This window comes from Danio aesculapii, chromosome 6 (genome assembly GCF_903798145.1).
Source record: "Danio aesculapii chromosome 6, fDanAes4.1, whole genome shotgun sequence".
NCBI classification, from domain to species: domain Eukaryota; kingdom Metazoa; phylum Chordata; class Actinopteri; order Cypriniformes; family Danionidae; genus Danio; species Danio aesculapii.
The window spans coordinates 19,649,397-19,672,529 of NC_079440.1; the positions used below are offsets into that span (position 1 = coordinate 19,649,397).

Sequence of the window (23,133 nt, forward strand, 5' to 3'; positions counted from 1 at the left end):
ACAATAAAGTTGGAGCCGTGGAACCACCATGAAGTTTGGGATGTAGATACACTAAGAGTATCAGAAAACTGATTTCCACATTTACATTCACACCAATATGTTGAAAAAAATCAGCTTACTGGAATAACCCATTGCCCCAATTTACATGCAAACCAAAAACAAGCCAATGCAAGTGTGTACCTGACAAAAGTCTTGTCACCTATCCAAGTTTTAGGAACAACAAATAATAACTTGACTTCTAGTTGATCATTTGGTATCAGAACTAGCTTATATGAAAGGCAAAGGCCTCTAGATTACACTTATTTTACCAAAATAAAATATGATCATGCCTTGATTTTTAATTATTTAATTAGGATAAAGGATACTTATTAATAAAGTCATCTGGAATGGCAAAGAAAGTGTTCTTGCAGGAATCTCAGAGTTCATCAAGATTCTTTGGATTCATCTTCAATGCCTCCTCCTTCATCGTACTCCAGACACGCTCAATAATGTTCATGTCGGCAGCTAGCTCTCTGCAACTCTCATATGGTTGCCCACTGAGGCAAAGCAGGGCTGTGTCTGGTCAGTACCTGGATGGGAGACCACAGCAAGGGGCTGAGGCCAGCAGGATTTGATCAACCTGTGGTCTGTGTGGGTCCTAATGCCCCAGTAAAGTGAAGGGGACTCTATTCTGCTCAGTGTGTGCCGTCTTTTGGATGAGACATTAAACCGAGATTCCCCTCTAATGTGTAAAGTTCTTTGAGTTTACAGAAAGGCGCTATATAAATGTAAGGAATAATTCATTAGTATTATTATTATGTCTGGTGACTGGGCTGGCCAATCCTGGAGCACATTGACCTTCTTTGCTTTCAGGAAATTTGATGTAGAAGGTGAAGTATGAGAAGGAACGCAATCCTGCTGAAGAATTTGCCCTCTCCTGTGGTTTGTAATGTAATGGGCAGCACAAATGTCTTGATACCTCAGGCTGTTGAAGTTGCCATCCACTCTGCAGATCTCTTGCACACCCCCATACTGAATGTTACCCCAAACCATGATTTTTCCTTCACCAAACTTGACTTATTTCTGTGAGAATCTTGGGTCCATGTTGGTTTCCAACAGGTCTTCTGCAGTATTTGTGATGATTGGGATGAAGATCAACAGATGATCCATCAGAAAAATCAATATTTTGCAACTTTTCCAAATGATCAACTAGAATTCAAGTTATTATTTGTTGCTCTTACAACTTTTGATCAATGACAAAACCTTTGTCAGGTAGTGTATGGTGTTGTAAACATTGTTTGCAACTCTATATTAATAATAATAATAAAAAATATATTTCCTGGTTGTGAGTTTAAAAAGTGTACTGCAAATATTTTGATTATGTTAGTTGTCATGTTAAAGACACACTAATGCTTTTTTTGTCACTAGAGAAGGTGTATTCACAACAAACAGGCATATTTTAATGCGTGACTGAGTGTGGAATCATGGAAGTTGTCATCTTCATTACATCTTAGGGACACCTGCAGAAATCATGTTTGCTTTTGAGATATTTTTATGAACTTTTTAGATAAGCAGCAATGTATTATTATGCTAAATTCATTTTTAAATGCTGGATTGTTGGTTCTGATATGATGTTATTATGTACAGTCTAATAAAATGCAGAACATATTAAGATGTCTTTGGTGTTTCCCTGTTTTTTCCCTATGAAAAACAAACAAACCCTAAATCGAGGGTATGATGCCATAAGCCACTAGCCGTGTTTGTTCCATCTCACTAGTAAACATTGCTTATTACTCTAGATTTGAACATTCTTTGAAACTTTTGGTATAATGCAAGTACATACTGTTAGCTGACAAAATACATAACACTGTTATAGTGCTTTTTGGATTTTTTTTAAAAGATCATACATATTATACCTTTAAATTAATCACTGAAAACAAAGAATATTTATACTAACGGTGGCAAATTTATGGCTTGAATCCACTCATGCTGTTGCAGATGCAGCATTTGGTTCTCCTGCTGCATGAGATGAAAACACATTTATAATTGTTTGGATCAAAAAAATGTCAACGTTTGCATTATATTTTTTACTTTCTTCCTGCAAAACATCTTGGTGGATTTCAAGAGTTCACACTTAGCTGATGATTCATCAAAAGCTTGATCATTCATCAAAAGCTTGTTTGGCATGCTGTCCCGGGAGAGAGCCCCGAGCTCAAGGGATCCTCGAGCCCGGGGCTTCCGCCCGTTTGCAGAGCGAGAGGGGAGCCTGAGCTCGGTGGATCTCAGAACTCCCCGTCTGCAGTAGCTAAGGGAACACGTGAGGAAAAAAGGGGGCTAGACAAATGCTTGATTGTTATGCATGATGTATAGAGAATATACATCATGGGGAGATGGGGAGAATATACGAGCTCCTCACAGAAACACCTACCGACCTGGCAGGACCAGGGCTGGCAGTGTTCTTGCTGTGGGGCTAACAGTGCTAACCACTGGGCCTACGTGCCGCCCGATCTATAGCGAAGGAGGAGAATGGGGAGGAAGGGGGTTTCTTCCAAACGAAGATAAAGTGGACTGAAAACTGGTTATTTATAGTAGCTTATGGCTCATATGATTGGATGATACTGATTAGCTTAATACATGACCGGCTGTGATAAATCATAAGCACGTGATCCTCTCGAAATTAGTTTATGAATAAACCCCACTTAAATCCAGAGTAAGGACCAAACCAATGCCGATGCAATATTGGTGTAAGGGGCTAAATGAAAATCTGTTAAGCCGTTTATGACCTTACAAACTTAAGAAATAATTATACATTTATGATTATATTATTACACAAATGATTATAAATAAATTGTCCTGTCGCACGTTCGCTTGGTTTCTCAAAATATTTATAGATGAGACCCAAGGAGAGCTACCATTACTAATGCTATTTCACTGCTGTTTTCAACATAGGCTCTGTAAATTCCTGTAAATTAATTACTCTGAACTTAACTCATTTATTCATTTTCTTTTTGGCTTAGTCCCTATATTAATCTGGGGTCGCCACAGCGGAATAAACTACCAATTTATCCAGCATATGTTTTACACAGCGGATGCCCTTCCAGCTGCAATCCATCACTGGGAAACAACCATACACTGCCATTTACACACATACACTACGGACAATTTAGCTAATCCAATCCATGTATAGCACATGTCTTTGGACCTGTGGGGGAAACCGGAGCACCTGGAGGAAACCTACGCGAACACACAAACTCCACACAGAAAGGCAAATTGACCCAGCCGAGGCTTGAACCAGCAACCTTCTTGCTGTGAGGTGATTGTGTTACCGACTGTGCCACCAGGATCCCCCTATACTTAGCTCATGCTAGTTAAAAAGATTCACCCACAGGTGAAAATTTGCTCACTATTATACTAACCTCAACTTTCAAACCTCAAAAAAAAAAAAAAAACTAAACAAAACAACAACAATTACTCTTGATTTTTGTTACAGTACTGTTATGTTATGTATACAGTACTGTAATATATAACAGAACTGTTATATTTTAGGATGGCAAGCACATCATAAGTATATCTAATTAAATTACCTAAGAATTAACAGTAATCTCTTACTTTACTTTTCCAGTGGAATAATCAATTCAATTACAGTAACTACTTAATTTGTAATTAATTTCACCTTACACTACTTATAAGTCACATTCTATGGAACACGTAAAAGTGTTTTGACGGCTTTATTAAGTGATAATCTGCCCTGTAATATTAAAATGAGTAATGGGAGTTGTTTAACTGCCCCTAGTTAAATTTCTGCTAAAAACTGACAGAAATTGCAAACATTTTGCATGAAGAGTAACCATCTATGCTTTAATAATTATTGTCAAGGAACATGCAGTTCTGCAATGCATGTGAACATGCTGATGAATAAATCATCCCTTGTGCACCAGTGTTGGCCAACTGTTCCAGACAATCTCCCACTTGTGTATGCATCCTACAGCTGTGATAGGGAATGACTAAATACACACATTAAGCAAACAAACATTGTGTGATTATAATAACAAAAAAAGAAGCATTAATAAAAAACAAGCAAAAAAAAAAAAAAAAAAACAGTTCAGTTTTTCTTAACATTAGTGTATGCTTTCTTTTTTTGTTTTAAGGTTTGTACTCCCTCAGAACTTTGACAGCTGGATAGGTAATAGGGAGTTAAATGCATGAGATGGTAACCAGAGAATCCTGTGAACTAAATCCTCCTGGGCTCTCAACAGGCCCAATTATGATAAAGTCTCCCTAAAATGATCCGAGACCCTCGTTCCCATTAGATAAGAAAAAGTGTAACCCAAGAAAATAACCAGCATGAAACAGCTGCCACTATCACGTATAATAATCCAAACACTTTTGGAATAATTATACAGATCGCATTCGCAGCTAAATAAAACAAAAACTGAAATGAAGTTACACGATAAAGTAACAAACGTGCAAAGAAAAGAAAACACTTACATCACCGTCTACACAATACTCTTTAATATGATCTTTGGCTGTTGTTTGCTTCTGCGATTTTCATGGTGATTTCAACAAGACCACAGTGCTAGATCAAAACACGAACCTTATTAATTACCATCACATTGCAATGGTAATAGAAATGCAGGGCTATTAAACAATAAAAGATGCCTTTGTGTCATGACAACTACTTCACCCCCCTACAACAGATCTTTACAGCTTTTACAATGAATCCCTTTTGGATTCCCACATTTCATTGCACATCATTTCAAAAAAGCCCTTCATACAGTAGCTAAAAATAAAGGCAATTGCATCCGATCATGAATTCTCAGCCAAATGTCTAGTCATTTTCAGCGGGGACCTTGTTAAACCCTGCAAGTAATAACACAGGGACACAATAATCTGTCTCTTTGTCCAAATGCCCACTCACCAACCAACACAACTGAGGTCTTACAACAGGCTTATTCATGTACAGTACAGTGCAAAAGTATTAGACCACCAACAGCTCTCGTTTGAGCTTTGGCCTCTTTATTAAGATTAAGATTTATTAAGATCTTATTCTGCTTCCCTAACCCTACTCAATACCCAAAGCTGTCTACGCTTTTAATAACTATCAATAAGGCGGCAATAAGGTGGCAGGGAGAACACACTGCAAGTTAAGAAAAAAAACAAACTAACAAATTGGAAAAACATCTTCATCAGTTTTCCACACATGCAAGGTCTGTACAATATACCACTTCAGCATCGATATAGCAATGTATGCATTTGCAATAGTCACATCGCATAATCACAAAATGTGAAATGTTGAGTCAGAAATATAGATGAGCAGCTCCACAGTTCAGAACACATGAGACTTGTGGAGTCACTGCAGTGTTGAGGTATAAGGGAAGTTTTTAAGGCCTGTGAGTGTGAGAGAATTTCAGGGGTTTAAAACATTCGGGCAGAAGAAATTGCATTTAGATAAATTTTACTGAATTATTTAAACAATGAACACTATGCAGTGTTATTTTACATTTGATTGTTTGGTTTCTGACCCAAAAACCACAAAGCACTGTTAATTTCTATTTGTTTTCTTGTATTATGCTTATTTAGATGTTCTGCATTATTTACACTCCTACAAAATTATCCCAACCAATATAAATTCCTGAGTTCTTTCCAGAGCTATTTCAGTGAACATATATCCATATCGCAACAAAACAAAGCAAAACATTTTTTTTTTATATTGTGTAGCCCTATCCAAGCACACAAATTATGAAACACAGACTCATTGTGAATACGTACCCCATTATACATTTTTGGAGAGCGTGAATTATGTAGCCAGTAGGGCTGTGCGATTTGGGGAAAATATCTAATTGCGATTTTTTTTTACAGATATTTCGATTTGATTTGCGATTTGTTTTTGTAGTCAAGCTTTAGCTCAATAATTTGTACTGCAGCTTCTTACTGCTTAAATGCAGTGAGTGTTCCAGCACCAGGACGGGGATGACTGGGGTGCTGTTTTTCCACATATCAGTGTTTATGAATAGATTACATCAAAAAGAACATGAGTAATCTTGACAAACTATACATCAGTCTAAAGCTACAACACTCAAGCAACCAATGCAGCTAGTTGATTTTCAATATGAAGCTTATAAAGAATGTATTTGCTAAATTTGTGTAAGTTGTACAGAAAATGCTTATTAGATATGGAGTGAATATCAACGTAATAACAACACACACAAGCATTCATTGCTGTACATCAAGGTTTATTTCGAAAGGTAAGAGTCCACAGAACAACATCCCATCGAACACATTTAATCCACCGACACAATAGTGTTGAATTATGGATGGTTATTTATTTGTTTACGTCACCGTTTCTAATGGAGACCTGTTGTTTACCATGTTACTTACACGCGAAAATGGCGTCTTCGAGGTAAAAAGCAAGTCGATGTCATAGCTTACAGTGTTACAGATAAAATGAGACCACGAACTGAATAAAAAGTCAAAATTATAGTTACTAAAATCTAAACAAAGCAGTCGAGTGTTTTGACGTTCTGCAAATGCTATCTCTCAGTCATTAATTGCTATCGATCAGTCACAGTAGTTATTCCTACTTCCAGTAGTTTGACTGATGGAGAATTTAGCCAATGGCTGCATGATTCACTCGACATATTGACTCTATTGGAGGATTTGTGTTTTATTGCACTTTTTGTGCTCACACTGGCTCAGTGACCTGTCAATCATTAACAAAAGAAACTTAAAAGATATCAACTTATATTAGCAAACAACTCAGAAATTGTACTTTGCTTGCTACTAGATGAGTGTCACTGCCAATACTTTTAAATGACTTTTTAGCAAGACGCTCCTGTGGTGCTTTTTTTAGGTGCTGGTTGTTGTATTTCCTAGTGCTAGCAACAATTCTGCGACAGCTCTTACAAATGAGCTGTTTTTGTTTGGTGTCTGTGACTTTGAAACCATGATATTCCCATATTACCGACATGCTGTTTTTCTTTGATATTAACTCGTCTATTAATCCTTCTGAAGCAGCAGATGCCATCATCCCACTCGTTCGTGCTTTCCTGTTTGTTTGTTTTTTATTGTGGGTGTTCTGCATAGTTCGGTTGTGCAACTCTGATTGGGCAGAACGAAAGTGGGCTCACTCAATTGACTAGTAAGACTGTCACACACAGACGGCAGTCACGTATTTGATCTGGGTGGAGGAAGTTAAATAATATATTTCATATAACAGCCTCTTGCGTTTAGCTAATCGCAATGTTTTAAATTGCAATTGCGAATAGATTTAAATTAATCGCACAGCCCTAGTAGCCAGAGCTACTTATGGCTGCATTTCATCTTTAAAATGAACGCAATGGAGTGTTATGATGCCACTGACGGCTTCTGTTTCTTTTCGCGCCACTGCTGACCTCCATTGTTGACGACTTTTCCACTGTTAACAGTCGCTGTGTATGTGGGCAGACTACAGATGCAGAAAGGAGTTGACTGCGACATGGGGTTCGAATCTGCCGTAGAACTGTTCCAGAAAGCAGGTAAAACAAAAGGCAAAAAATTAAATAAACAAGTAAATAACGAGGTGAGAATGTGGTAAGATCTGAAAACGTGGTAAAAATCAGGCAGCCGCTAGGGCTTTTACTTTTCTGGATAGCTTTTGAAAACATTTTTAGTTGGGTTTAGGGAAGGGGGTGGGTGGGTTTTAGTCAGCCAGTCAGTCAGTCAATCAACAGTGGCCTCTGGTGGATTTATGCAAGAATAGCAGCTCCAAATGGCACTTGTGAGAGAAATTCGAGATCTGAAAAAGCATACACAGCGGCCTCTGGTGGATTCGCGAAAACAAAAACTGCAAAAAAAACGTACCTCCTGGGACGTATTTCGCATTCTCTAGAAATGTATTTATAGGGACATATCAATAATGAGCCTGGGTTGAAATTCTCACAACACATGCAAATACAGAAGCATGCTCCAAATATTGCAGACCACAATGAGAATGTGTCAGGAGACCTCAAAAAGTGACAAACCAAGTTGCTTTCATGCGGGCTCGAGTCTCACAGAGGAGTGTTGTAAGGAATGAGAGGAGTAACCACAAAGGAAGACAATCAAGCACTAGACCTGGGACCTTTTATTTTTGGTTTTGTTTAGGTGGTAGTTGACTATTAGTGGCTGCTGCCACACATTTGTTTTATGCTTATTTGTTTATTAAAGCTGCTAAATTTTACTACTTCTTGCCTCCTTCCCTTAAACTGTCAGTTTTAACCTTGTACATTAGTGTCTGTATCATACAAAAGTTATAGTTGAACTAGTGTTTTATATTTGAAATTTAGTGTTTGTTAATAGACAGAATTGGACCTTGAAATAAATATATTTGGCCAGGTAATCCCTTACTGTCTTATAATGTTCAGGTCTGGACCTAGAGGACAGATTGTGATTAGCAGTGGTTTTATCTCTCAAAATTTTGGTTGGCGCCTAAACAATAATTATATATGGTCATTATACCATTGTTAAAATAAACAAATCTAATGGTGGCCTACATTTTTTTTTTTTTTGCATTGAACTGTACATCTACCACAACTCACACGTGCAAGCTGTTCAAACTGTGTTTGGATCTGCTTGACAAGAAACCTGACATCATCTACCATGATTATTTATGTTTCTTATTTTTGTTAATATTACTACTTGGCCAACAATCAGAACTAATTAAACACAATTTACTACAAATTTGTCAGTACAGCTTGCAAAGTAATCATTTGGCTCAGTGATTTACCAGGGGTTGCCACAGCGGAATGAACCACCATTTACTATGGCATATGTTTTATGCACAGTGCTGGGAAACAGCCATACACTCTTCAATCATACACACATTCATTCACCACGGACAATTTAGTTTTACCTAATTCACCTATACCACATGTCTTTTGAATGTGGGGGAATTGGGTGCACCTAGGGGAAACCCATAAGGGGAGAACATGCAAACTCCAGGCAGAAATGCTTCCAGGCCTGAGTCACCCACTTGCAAATTACTCTGTTTAAGTGACTACTATGGGAAACTAAACAGTTTCAGCCTTAACTCATGAGAAGACAAAACAGTTCTATTAACAAGTAAGCATCAATTAATCTGGGGCATGAGCAGATTGAAAAAAACACAACAAATTAGATCGTCACCATACCAAATGACATTAAATGTCTTTGAACTTTCATAAGAGTATTATTTAATGTGTCATTATCACTATGTGATCTTTCTCTTCTCATAAAAAGAGTTGCTTTTTGAATGTTCCTTTCATGATCAGGTTTTACATGTTTTAGCACATAATTCGATTAACTTCATTGCGTCATTTCCTCCGGAGTTTCATGTAATTTCAGGTGTTTCATTTTTAATTTGCCGACTTTAACTGCAGTTTGGCACTTTCACTTTCATTCACGAACATTTCATGCTAGCCCTTCATGTTCGTGACAAACGAGATATTGCAAGAGTATGAACTGCTGGAAGTGTTGTTTTAATGAAAGTTTATACCGCATGCTGAATGGAAGAAAACCCCCCTCCTGCATTTCACGATGCAGGTTGGTAGGTGCAGAGTGTCATACAGCCGCGTGCGTGCGTGCGTGTGTGTGTGTGGACTTTCCTATCGCAAAACGCTGCGAAAAGTCCTTCATGACGGTAATAATTTGATTAAGGTGTTTACATGTCTGTAATGCACTTCAATAATGCGACTAAAATCGGCAAACTCCACATGTCGTAATTCAACTTCTCTTTAGTTTGATTATGACCTTAATCTAATTAAATTAATCAAAAATGGCTGTTTACATGGTTAACTCTTAATCAGAGTATTGTCTTAATCACATTAAAGTCTAATTATTGGTGTCCATGTACACGTAGTCAATGTCAGAAAGTTTCTATTTGTAACACTTAATATGAGTTCCTTCTTATGAAGAATTGCATTATGCCTTCCTCTTTTGTTAGTCACTTTGGATAAAGTGTCTGCTAAATGTAAATATATTCTTTAGGAAGCACATTGCTCTCATGACTTAACATGTTTTTTTTATTTGTAAAAGGTACTAAACAAAATTGTTCATGCATACAGGCAGAAATTTGCTCTTTTAATTTGAATAAATCAGGAAATCTCTACAAAAAGGAACACGCACAAACAGTAACTAGCATAATGCACACCCCACACCATCTCATAAGGGTTTTTCACACCACGTTTTTTTCCTTCCACAGTAATACTTTTGTGCATATCTCTAAGTGAAGTCAGTTATGTCACTCTTCAAACCAGTCAAGATAAAATAAACAACTATTACACAAGTTATTAGTGTAAACTGTAACACTTAAATCCAAGTGAAAGAATGAGTTGCAGGTTGAAAACAACTCCAGCCTTAAGATTGAGAATGAAAAAAAAAAATCATGACGTAATTAGTACTTAAGCATGCATGCTATTTGAATAAATTCACACTGAGCCACACATGCAGATGCGGAATTCTCATTGCAGCAGATGTGCAAAGGTAAACTTTCTGCTGGTTAGCGTTTCTAACCACGTAAGAGTTGGTCAGAGCCCTGGCAAAGCAGTAGCAGAGCAGAGCAGATGCTGGCAGACATGAAGTACCCTGTGCCTCTCACGGTAGAAAGCACACAGATAAATAACACATACTGACAAGACAAGCACCACAAGTTTGAAATGCATCAAAGTTTTACCTTTGGGGCTACTAACGATTACGCATGACTGACTGGGCTCTGGTCCCTCGGGGAGGGTGTGGCAGGCCACAGGCAGGCCCCTCTCCTGTAGGACTGTCCAGCAGCTGTCCAGCAGTACCTCGCAGAAAGTCCTGCACGGTAGCAGGGCTACGCCAGATTTTTCAGAGGTCTGATGGCATCTTGGTGCCAATAGTAGGCAAAAGAACCATTCCAAACCATGGTGGCAGCCTGAACGCAGGAGCCAACCCCATTCATTTATTACAGCTACCACATCCTCTGCCTGGGTGTGGTTGAAAAAATTAGGTAGAGAAAATGTGACTTCACTGAGAGATAAACAGAAAGGCCAGTCAGAGCCTCTTGGTATGCAGTTGGTGGAATCCTTAGGGAAAGCAGGGGTGCCAATTATGCTAATCCTGCTTTCAGTGACCCATGTTCCTGTAAGGTTGGTTGCTGTTGTTTTGCTTTCCTGAGCCAAATCCAAAATGGGCCCTGAGCCTAAGCCTGACCCAGTGGTATCACCTGAGGACACTTTTACATTTAATTCATGTTCGACTTCCTTTGATAAAGACTTATCATTACCCGTTTTAGAACGGCCAAGCTTCAAGGAGGTGCCAGGTGTCTTCACTGTGGCAGAGTTTTTCCAGTTCACAGTTGGGTTCTGGTCCCAGTTCTGCACAGATCCCTGGATCCCTCTAGCTTCATCTATGATGTCTGACCCTACATCAGCAATGTTCTGGTCCTCAAGGGTTATTCCACCATCAGAACTGTCTTTGTCCAATGTTGGACCCTTGGTGGTCACTTGAATGTTCCACAAAAAACCATTTAGAAGACCCACATGCTGAATCAACAGAAGAGATAAGCCCCAGCTGAAACTCATCTTTGCAGATACACTCGTTCTTCAGCTGCCCAAGTTATTCAGAACACGCTATCAGGCATGTCTTACAAAAGTAGCCACACTAACACTGCAATGCAAGATGAGCTATCCTGTGAGTGAGAGAGGCAGAAGGAGTGTTCTTTCAAAAAAAAAGTTGGACCTGATTGGCCAGTTCTTTCCCTCCAAAATGTGTTCTCCCTCTGTCCCCCATCCGAGAACACAGATGTGCAGCTTAAACTCAATGCTTCTCTTTTGAGAATACAGACCATATGTGGAACCCAAAAAATGTTTCATTTCATGTTTGCTTACATAATTTAATATCTAATATAAACACATTTACATTTTTTTTAGGATTGCCATTAAAACAATTAACAATTAGTTCTAACCCAAATCCACTAATGTAGAATAATGCACAGTGAAGAACTCAAAATACCACATGCACATAACCATTTTCATTTGATAGATTCAATATTAGCAATTCAATTGATTTGGAATAAATATAATATGCAATATAAAAAGTCTTTCAAACAGTTATTTCTCCAAACATAATTTTTATGTATATATTATGGCTAAAAGTCGTACTTAAAAAAAAATTAAAAAAATAAAAATTAAGTCCATAGGCAATTCGCATTACCTTTTTAAATTGGAATCAAACCACCCTGAATAAATATTATGACTGTGTATGTGATTCTGTTATTTTCACTTTACTATTTACTTCTCATTATTTTCTCCACAAAACTTAAATGCAGCTGTTTAAGGGTAAACTCAAGCAAATGGTTTGTGCAGCAATTCTTCTCAGTCCCCCACTGGTTGTACAGAGTGCTCATAGTACATCTATTCATGCCAGCAGGGCTGTTTGGCGTGGGTCTGAGTGACAGACACATAGCAGCTGACAGCATATCTGATCTGGTGGATGTCTCAGCCTACGTATGTGTGGAAATCCATAACCTCATCATTGTGAAAGGCAGTTTTCCCACATTCTGGATCTGTCCATGCTTGAACCTCCTCTGCTCAAAATCTCAAATCGTCTGTCCAGCTGTTCGCTCCACATATGCTCTCACCCTGATCGCACCATGGGTACTTGGCCCTGTAACAATCACTTTGTGTATTCCACTCAGTCCTTTGCATGCTTAAACACAGATTTTGAAATGGACAAAAAGATTCTGAAACCAACAGGGTGGACACACTGACCCAATAAAAAATCCAAAAACCTTTTTTAACCTTTTTTGTGTGGACAACCTATGAACACGGATTATTATTCAAAAACGAAAGAATTAATTACATGGAAACGAAAAAGTTCAGCACACTTTTATACAGAAACAGAAAGGAAAAATATCATTAAATGTACAGTAAAGATTAACAAGTTTAAACCTACATTCTAACAATAGATTTACAAAGAATAGTTCTAGCTTTATGAAGGTGAAATTTACACCAAAGACAAAGAAACAATGTATTACCCTGTTCAAGAATACTGTCTTCAGAATAAAAATCTAAAACAAAATGTTAGATTCTGTCATTTATATTATTTTATTGCAGCATAAATATATAAAAACAGTCCCTGAGCATCTTTATTTTGCTCCAAACTATCCTTCTTTTGTCAAAATTGTTTTTTTGCATTGCTATTATAGTTTATTGGAATAATATTCATTCATTTATTTTCCTTTGGCTTAGTCCCTTTATTTATCAGGGGTTGCCACAGCGGAATGAACCGCAAACTTATCCAGCATATGTGTTATGCAGGGGATGGCCTTCTAGCTGCAACCCAGCACTGGGAAACACCCATGCACTCTTGAACTCCACACAGAAATACCAACTGACCTAGCTGGGGCTCGAACCAGTGACCTTCCTGCTGTGAGGTGACAGTGCTAAAGACTGGCTCAGTGTTTAGCACTGTCACCTCACAGCAGGAAGGTCTGCTGCCCTAGGAATAATATATGAATTATTATTATTATTATTTAATATTTATATTTATTTATACTTTGTATTTTATATTCAAAAACTTTGAATTTGTCAATTAATATTACTAGAACCTTTAGACTAATATTTGCATTTAAATATTAACATATAAGTAAGCTCTCATTTTTAAAGTTTTTAAAATACTGTATTATTGACTGTGTTTATTTCTACCTTGTATATTGTGTTTAAATAATTCATAATTCTGATAATATTATCTCTTAATTTTCAACAGAGTAGTGAATTGTGCTGGCTCTCGTGCAATACCTGACTCGAACTGACATTCCCATGTATCGTATCGTGGGATTGGCTGTTTGCTGCACTTTCATGTGCAAGCACTAAGGGGTTAATAACTCTTTGTTAACCCCCCAGGTTGACAGAGAATGTTTATATCTATTGTTGTGAACCAACTTACCCTGATCCTAACCAGTTTACTCGAAACTTCCTCTGTAACCCTGAGTTTGTTAAAATAGTTACGTGCAACAGGCCTCCCGGCAGGAGTTTACTAAATCCTTGTTAGTAAACAGAAAAATAACAGATAAACTTGAGGCACGATGGCTCAGTGGTTAGCACTGTTGCCTCACAGCAAGAAGGTCATTGGTTCGAGTCCCAGCTAAGCTAGTTGGCATTTCTGTGTGGAGTTTGCATGTTCTCCCCGTGTTCGCGTGGGTTTCCTCTTAGTGCTCTTGTTTCCCCCACAGTCCAAAGACATGCGCTATAGCTGAATTGAATAAACTAAATTGTCCGTAGTGTATGAGTGTGTGTGAACAAGTGTGTATGGGAGTTTACCAATACTGAATTGCAGCTGGAAGGGCATCCGCTGTAAAACATACAAGCGGTTTATTCCTCTGTGGCAATCTCTGAAATTGAGACTAAGCCAAAGGAAAATTAATGAACTCATGGCAGATACAAGAGGGTATATATGGTGTGGGAAACCATTAAACTAATTAACATAACAAGACAAGGGGCTGGAGACAATAAATAACTAAGGGAGCAAATAGACGAAATAAAGTGTGGGGCAAAAGAAACATAGCGTAATGTAGCGTTTAGGTAGCTAATTTTACCATAACAATTAGTTCGAACCAATAGCCATGAGAGAGGAGGAATACTTTATGTCATGTCACTTGTCACAATCAGTTCCAACCAATAGCTACAAGACTTAAGCTGTCCATTCATTTAAATCATTTGGTTGCAGATACTGACACGGACGTTCACCCACCATCCTCCCCACCACCACCAGGTTGGCCCTGTCCAGGAGGGTAAGCTCCACCCCTGCCTTCAGTCCTCGGCAGCCATAGCTGGATCTACAAACTTTCGATTCAAGCTACGGACGGGGCCTCCACCAAAGAAATCTTATGTTTTGTTAAATCAGACTTTTTGTCAAATGATACTCATCAAATAAATGTAATTCAATATCATATTTATCTCCCTGGTCTTTCTGGTAGAACTAAACAGACGTAAACACAGAGAGGATGTGAATGTTACATTGTACCAATTTGTGTTTTGTTCCGATTGGCCTGTTTGCCACTTGGATTTTACACTCATGGCATTTACCAGCCTGATCTCTGGAGGAAATTTTGCCAGTTTAGTGGCTAATTCTTACAAATTCATACAAGTTTAGTTGAATGTAAATGTATAATTTTAAAAAGGCGGTGTGGCACCCAACCTCACAACTAAACCCAACCGTCATTGGGAAATAAGCAAATTGTACTAAATTGTACTAAATTGTACTAAATTGTACGAATGAGATCATACAAATTCATACAAATTAGCCACTAAATCAAAAAGTTACGAATTGCTGTGAAATTGTGTTGGATTTATATGAGAACAAGAAAACAATGATATTTAAGGCTCATGGTATGCCATTTTTTCTATTACCTAATTCTTGTTATTCAGTTATTCCTGTTATTCATGTCGAGGTACAGTTGAAGTTAGAATCATTAGCCCCCCCTGATTTATTAGCCCCCCTGTTTATTTTTTCCCCCAATTTCTGTTTAACAGAGAAAAAATTTTTTTCAACACATTTCTATAATAATAGTTTGAATCACTAATTTCTAATAACTGATTTATTTTCTCTTTGCCATGATGACAGTAAATAATATTTTACTAGATATTTTTCAAGACACTTCTATACAGCTTAAAATGACATTTAAAGGCTTAACTAGGTTAATTAAGTTAATTAGGCAGGTTAGGGTAATTAGGCAAGTTATTGTATAATAAAGGTTTGTTCTGTAGACTATCGAAAAAATAAATAGGCTAATAATTTTGACTTTAAAATGGCTTTTAAAAAATTAAAACTGCTTTTATTCTAGCCGAAATCAAAGAAATAAAACTTTCTCCAGAAAGAAAATATTATTAGACATACTGTGAAAATTTCCTTGCTCTGTTAAACATCATTTGGGAAATATTTTAAAAAGACAAAAAAATTAAAAGGGGGGCTAATAATTCTGACTTCAACTGTATATCCAGAATCTCACTGTATGACACATTTAACCAAAGCCCAATATTTCTTAATAATTGAAGAAAAAAAAGTCACTTTGGGGGTCATGATGGGATTTATGCAATCACCTCTTCGTTTTGACTAGAAATCCAATCCTTTTACATATTTTAGGAACAGTAAGGCCCAATCCCAATTCTATTTTTGTATCCCTACCCCTTCCCCATTGCCCTTAAAACCGAGTGTGAAGGGGAAGCACTTCAGAATTTACCCCTAAGAAATGGGACACTACGGCACCTGCACACATCATCATATGTCATTGCAATCTCTTTCTTCGTATGAGATCATATGATCACGACTGCTGTAGTTATTCCAGTTGGGTTATTTTTTGGTATTTATTTTCAGGAAATCACTGAAGGGATATATTATGTTATCATAATAATCTAATGTGGCAATAAGATTGTAATATTGTGCATTTACACAGTGGCCATATTCATCTATTTCAGGAGTTCACACTTGCAATCGTTTAAGAATAAGGCGTATTTGGCATGCTGTCCGGGGAGAGGGCTCTGAGCTCGGGGAGACGCCCCAACTCGAGTTATTCCCCAACAGAGGAGTTGGGATTCGAGCGAAGTATCTAGCCCGGCCCCAGAACGCTCCCCCCGGGAATGTAATGCTTAAGAGGTGAGGTGTCGAGGTGGTGGAGGGATGCTAAAGTCGTAACATGCTGCTGGTAAGACAGCTTTGGTATATATAGGGGTTTGGTCAAGAACTGATTGGATAATGGAATAATTGTCAATGACGTATTAGGGGTAGAATTGGGATTGGGCCTAAATTAACTTTACTGTAATGATTTGAACTGATTATTGAACCTATGCAAGTGTGTGTGTGTGTGTGTGTGTGTGTGTGTGTGTGCGTGTGTGCGTGTGTGTGTGTGTGTGTGTGTGTGTGTGTGTGTGAATAAAATGAAAGGATATGCCCTATTCAGCAACCTAGTTGTAATATCCTCCCCTAGCATCCTCTGATTCTCACAAACTCGGAATGAAAAAGCACGGAGAGATCAGATCAGGAGCATCCGCTGGGCAGACAAATGCACAAGGGGCCAGACATAAGAGCAGGGCTGGATGAGTTTATTCCACTCTGAGGCATATTAATAAAGCCCTTATTGTTTATAGAGTCAGAGAAGGTCAGTGGCCTGTTCCAAAATTTACTACAAAACAAAACTGAACTGCTTGACATGACGCCCACAAGTCAAAGACTGACCCGAGTGTGTCTGCCTTTCAGAGACATTTACAAATCTATACCATCTGGTCAGAGCTTATGAACTGCTGTGCATTAGTCAAGAAATGCAAAACAAATAACAATAATTTATATATGCTCTCCTTAAGTCATGAAAACAAAGCCATGATTAATATCTTTAGACCCATTGGTGCTGAGAAAACCACTGGATAGTTGGCATAGTGGCATTGGCAGAGTGGAATTATGTAAACACGCATCTAATAGCACTTGACGCAACATGAACAGCTGTCTAAAACGGCTAACAGTTTGTGCAAACCGGGCTTATGTCCTTATAATCCTGTTCAGCTGGACAGATTCTCTTAGGGTTATGGTGTTCCCAGAGAGACCACACCTGAAGTCAAAATTTATTTACAGTAATTTATTTAGTCATCGTTTTATTTACTTTATTTTGACGGTCCCCTTTTCAGACATTCTCTTGACCACATGTAACTTTGCAACTATATAACAACTAACTAATGCTGTGTTTCAGTCATAGTTGGAGGTATTTCGGTAATGAATTGTCCCACTTCCAAACTCAATATATTCAGGTCAATCAGGTCACAGTTGCATTTTCATCATATTTCATAACATTTAATGAACATTATTTAACGCACTATAAATCTAATGTCATCTCAGAAATTGCCTGTATTTGTAGGGCCATTTTGTGCTGTAAGCATTCTACTTGACAGTATTGATGTGTTTCACATAAGGCAGCTCCATGCTAATTTCTCTGAAGCAGAACTAACTGCCATATGTGAAGTATCAAATGACAGGTCTCACTGAAGTCAGGGTTCTTTGACCAGGAGTTCCTCGTGGTGCTCCGGTTTCCCCTACAAGTTCAAAGACTTGTGCTATAGGTGAATTTGGTAAGTTAAATTGTCCATAGTGTATGTGTGTATATGTGAGTGTATGGGTGTTTCCCAGTGACGGGTTGCAGCTGAAAAGGCATTCGCTGTGTAGAACATGTGCTGGATGGGTTGGTGGTTCGTTCCGCTGTGGCGACCGCTGATTAATAAAGGGACTAAGCCGAAAAGAAAATGAATGAATGAATGAATATTTGACTTACAAAATATTTAACAGGGGGTGGGTGAGTGGTGAGCACTGTCACCTCAAAGCAAGAAGGTCGCTGGTTCGAGTCCTGGGTGGGCTCGAACCACTCTGTGTGGAGTTTGCATGTTCTCCCTGTGTTCACGTGGGTTTCCACCAGGTGCTCCAGTTTCCCCCACAGTCCAAAGACATGTGGTACAGGTGAATTGAATAAACGAAATTGTCCGTAGTGTATGTGTGTGTGTGTGTGTGTGTGTGTGTGTGTGTGTGAATGAGGGTTTTGAAACACAATCTCATTTGAGTTTTGAAAAAGAGGGGGGCTCATAAAATCAGACTAAAAAAGTCATGGCAGACAGTGGATAGCAGTGCAGCAGGTCTTCCTATGTATTTCAACCATTACCCTGCCAATAATCTGGAGATATTAAACATAGGCGAACACGGCAGCATGGATAGTTGCACAGATGATGTGTCTGAATAGTAACAAACTAAATTGATAAAAGACAAAGTCCGCCGTTCTCCATTTGTCTTACAGCTCTACCGTCAAAAATGCTTACTACACACAAACAGCTTTGCTGTATTGTCCCTGACAGCATCACAAGGAAAACCATGCAACAAACCCTGTGGGTCATGAAAACAAACACATACGACCCTTCATGTACAGCTAAATACTGCGTGCCATGCACGGCTGCGGTCTCACAGCTTGGCAGGTCTGTCATCAGAAACACGTGCAGTCATGAATGTTTAGAAGTCTTCTCATAGGATAAGAAAACTCAGTCTATGAATAATAATGAGAAACCGACACGTCATGACTGGACAGTCACTGATTTTGGTCCCAATAATGATTTTAAGCCCGGAAGATGAAATTAGCAGACAAAAGCTTAAAATGATCCATTTTTTTTCACAATTAAGGCTAACAGATCCAAACGTTGTCTTAACTGATGCTCAACACACATAATTCTTTTAAAATCTCAAAAAAGTACTCAAGAGTTTTTCGAACCTTCTTGAACCTCAAAATATTCAGATTCATTCTTTTGCACTATTATTGGTCAGATGGCTCAGTCTGTTGCAATTGGTCTACCTCTTACAATGCTTGTTAGAATCAAACAGCTATTATCATATCTAAATGTTTCTGTCATATGTATCTGAACACATCGGCCTTCTTCACACATAAACCAAATCTATCAACTACATTTAGATCTGCACATGTTGCATAACATTTCTTTTTACGTGTTGTTTGTGTTGATCTCAGCAACTGAATTCTGCCCTCTTGAAAATTCTGTTATCATAGACAAAAACATGTAAATTATTCAATGTAAGAGATTCACATGAATCATTTTATGATTATAAAATAGGTTTGTAAAAAAAGTGCAAAAATCATAATATAATAAATGTTTTTTATCTTGACAATAAATGCTTTCTTTCATCTGGATGAAAACACAGCTAAAATTAGTACTGCACATTGTGCATGGGTAGCCATTGAAGACCATAGACTGGCATTATGCACATGTGTTACAGATGTACATTGCTCAAACCATGCATAATATAACACACAATGAACTAAATACATTTATATTGATGTCAGGTTTCTCTCTGTCTGGTGTGATCTAAGCAATGTTCCAGAATTGTTATTGGTGACTAACTGTATTCCATGGACAGAAGTTGCTTTGCCACACTTCTAACAGTACACACTTACTTTTAGACATAAATTCAATTGATAAGAGCCTCAAAAGTAGTGTTTTTAAAGTGCACCCAATTACTGATCAAAAGTTTCTCTTAATTGCAAAAGTAAATATATTACCTCCAAAGAATTGCTAAGCGACCATTTGAAACCAGCATGAGTTTAAGCATTGGATAAAATAAATTTAATCACTGGGACATAGAAGTGATTTGAGTTCTGCCTTATTCTTAATTCCACCAAAGCCAACTTTACCCAGGAGATCTTCTGTTTGTCTAAAAAGGGGATCTCCAAAGGAAATCTGCCAACATCCTAGCAGTAAAAGCAGCACAGGAAACATAAACTAATTTGCTGAGTCTGAAACAATAATGATGGCCATACAATGACCTTTTTTAATGCAACAACAATACGTGAAAATGTATTCATAGTCAGTAACAATGCATTTATACCTCTTTTTAAAAGTGATGATTAATTAATAGTCAGGGACATTGCATTTGGCTTAGAAAGAGCACCATCTGCTGGGAATAAAACAAATTATTCCCGAATCTTTGTGTAGAGCTAGAAAACAGAAATCTCAATAAACTTGCATTTTTACTTAAAACTTTATTTATACTTCATTTATCTGCTCAATTTAAAGATCAACTTACAAAAGCTTTAAAAAAAATAACTTTTAAGGAATAGTGCACGCAAAAATCTATTTTGTTGGGAGGGATAAAACTTGATGGGAACCACTTCTATGGAGGAAACTGGAGAAATCATTGTTACCATGAACGTGTAAACTTCAATAAAAATACTCAGCAATGACTTGCAACTCCTTTAAACTTAATAAACTACAAATTAGAGAACTGATTCAGGTTTTTTACACTCAAAAATGTTTTGGAATATTATACACACATTCTACACTTACTATTTTTATATGTTACACAAAAAAAGAACCCAAAAAACTAAAAAAGTTAAACATCACTCAATAGTATGATACTGTGTATTATTTTTGGTTTTAATTCAAAATTTGTGGTTAAAACTGTATACAACTATTTTGTCTAGTATAGAAAATGAAGTGATTTTATTGAATTTATTTATTATTTATTCAGGACGCAATAAAATGACAATGATGAATGCCGAGAAAGAATACCAAAATGTCTCTTAAATGTGAATCATCCTGTCAGTATGTATAATTTCATGTAAGAGTAGGATCTTGGCAGAATGAGGTAATGGAATGAACCTTCCATAATTCACAATGCAGCATTCATTAGAAATCAGAACAGAATGGCACAGTCACAATTCCTCCTTTGCTAAAATGTTTCAAGTAAACTGAAAGAAAGAATTAAATATTGACAGGAAGTACTTCTTGTTTTCATAAATATGACCCATTTTTTTATCTTTACTAAAAAGCTTTTACACACATTTGCCATTACTCATTTTTCCATCAGTTCATAATTAAGATTGTGTGGAAATCCAAACAAAAGCACTTGGTGACTTTCTTGCAAATCTTTATGGAAATGCCTGGCCAGTGCTGCTCTTATGATAACAGGAAAAGTGTCCCTTGATGATAACAACCATTTAATGGATTTTCTTTGCCAACAGTGAAATTGCTAACTTATGAGGGTACAATCAACATAGCATGCTGTGGTAGTAACATCAGCAAAAAGAAAACTTTAGTAACAATGCACAATGCATTAGAATGCACTACTGCATACTTCATTTGCCACATATATAAGAAATAACAATATTACAGAATTCAATTAATTGAAAAATCGTTTTGAACTCACAGAGTATTATGCAAGATACACATAATAATAATAATAATTATACAAAATTATGCATATAATTACAGTCTACTCTGATGTGATCTAGAGAGCTTAAAGTTTTCACAATAAAATGATGCCTCGCAGGCTGGAATATAGCATTCCATCAATTTATGCGCAGGTTAAGTACAATCCTGGTTTTATATCAAATGTTACAAACACAATAAAAATACGAAACCACTGTAATGGTCCCGTTTGCATTGTTGAAGTAACTTTGCAACTATGCAAATAAAATTTTAAGAGATTATCAAGATAAAATGTTGAGATATACTAAGCAGACAGTCTGTCGATACTCTTAGTGGTTTCTAACAAAATGTATGAGACAAACGAAGAAGCGATTTTGATACCTGTATCCGATGCATCCGTTAGAACCAGGTTAAGCGAAAATGCCAATATAGACCAAAATGAAAGCATCTTTATCACGTGCATCTGTTTCTTCCAAGTAAGATCCAAGTATGAAACAACATCATCAGTTGAAACGTAATTCATTCCCAGTAAGCACAACTTTGTCAGTAAAAAGAGGCGTGAATGCAGACTGTCCTCGGGGAGTTTCAGAATCACATTTTTTTCTCGATATTAATGAGCCTCAAAGATCGGGGATCTGTTTAAACGAATAATTCAGAGAGGTGGATTTTTTTTTACTACCGTACCTGAATCCTGTTTTAATCTTTCCCATGCGATATATATATCTCATTAAAATAAATTCATTGAATTAATTATGTTTCCAAACAAAGTAAATTCAATATGCATTCATTTATTGAATTCTTTTATTATTATTCCTTTTACCATAATGTAATTGTGTACAGCTGTTTATCCCCTCCAGTGCTCCTAATGTAAGGATGAGCTTACAGTAAAATGCAGAACTAATAGAACATAACTGTTATGTTTATGGCCTCTGTTCAGACATGCAGGAGCATCTGTACAATTTCTAATCTGCACAAAGGTCTACAATAAAATAAGGATAATCTCAGTAGGGTCTGAAGCTCTAATAAGTATAAAAATTCTGTATGCATCATTTAGCATTTTTAATAATTAACAGATGTTTTAGTCATAGAGAAAGCTGCAATCTCATTTGTGTCATTCAATAAAGTTTTTAAAATTCTACCAGTGCCATCATGGGGTGCGCTTAACAGTTTGTATCTTTCTGCCTGCAGCCTTTCACACAGTGAGTGTGGAAGGACCAAACAAGGTGTGTGAGTAATAAACATAGAGTGTAGTTTTAGGTTGGCTGGCTGGTAGTGTATGAATAGCTGGAGCTCCCAAAATGAACAGTTCAGGAGGAAGGAGAAGTTGAGGCAGAATTAAGGGAGGGATGGAGATGGAGGGTCAGGTACTTATCTTTGGCACAACTGGGTTCAGACAGCAAGCTGCAAACAACAACTCTGTGCTTGTCCTCAATGGGCCCACTTAAGGTTAGCC

The 23,133-nt window shown here is 37.4% G+C and overlaps 1 protein-coding gene across 3 annotated transcripts in view; it reads right to left on the minus strand.

Moving 5' to 3' along the window:
• The window catches only part of col18a1b (collagen type XVIII alpha 1 chain b), a 64,193-nt gene extending 41,984 nt beyond the window's left edge, over positions 1 to 22,209 (minus strand). For 2 of the 3 annotated variants that reach the window (XM_056459731.1, XM_056459730.1), the window contains exon 1: positions 11,225 to 11,623. In XM_056459731.1, coding sequence (XP_056315706.1) covers positions 11,225 to 11,522 — 298 coding nt within the window. In that variant the 5' untranslated portion in view covers positions 11,523 to 11,623. Of the gene's footprint in view, positions 1 to 11,224; positions 11,624 to 22,061 lie in introns of those variants that run through there. The other variant, XM_056459732.1, reaches the window with a different exon arrangement.
• Between the last annotated feature and the right edge of the window lie 924 nt (positions 22,210 to 23,133).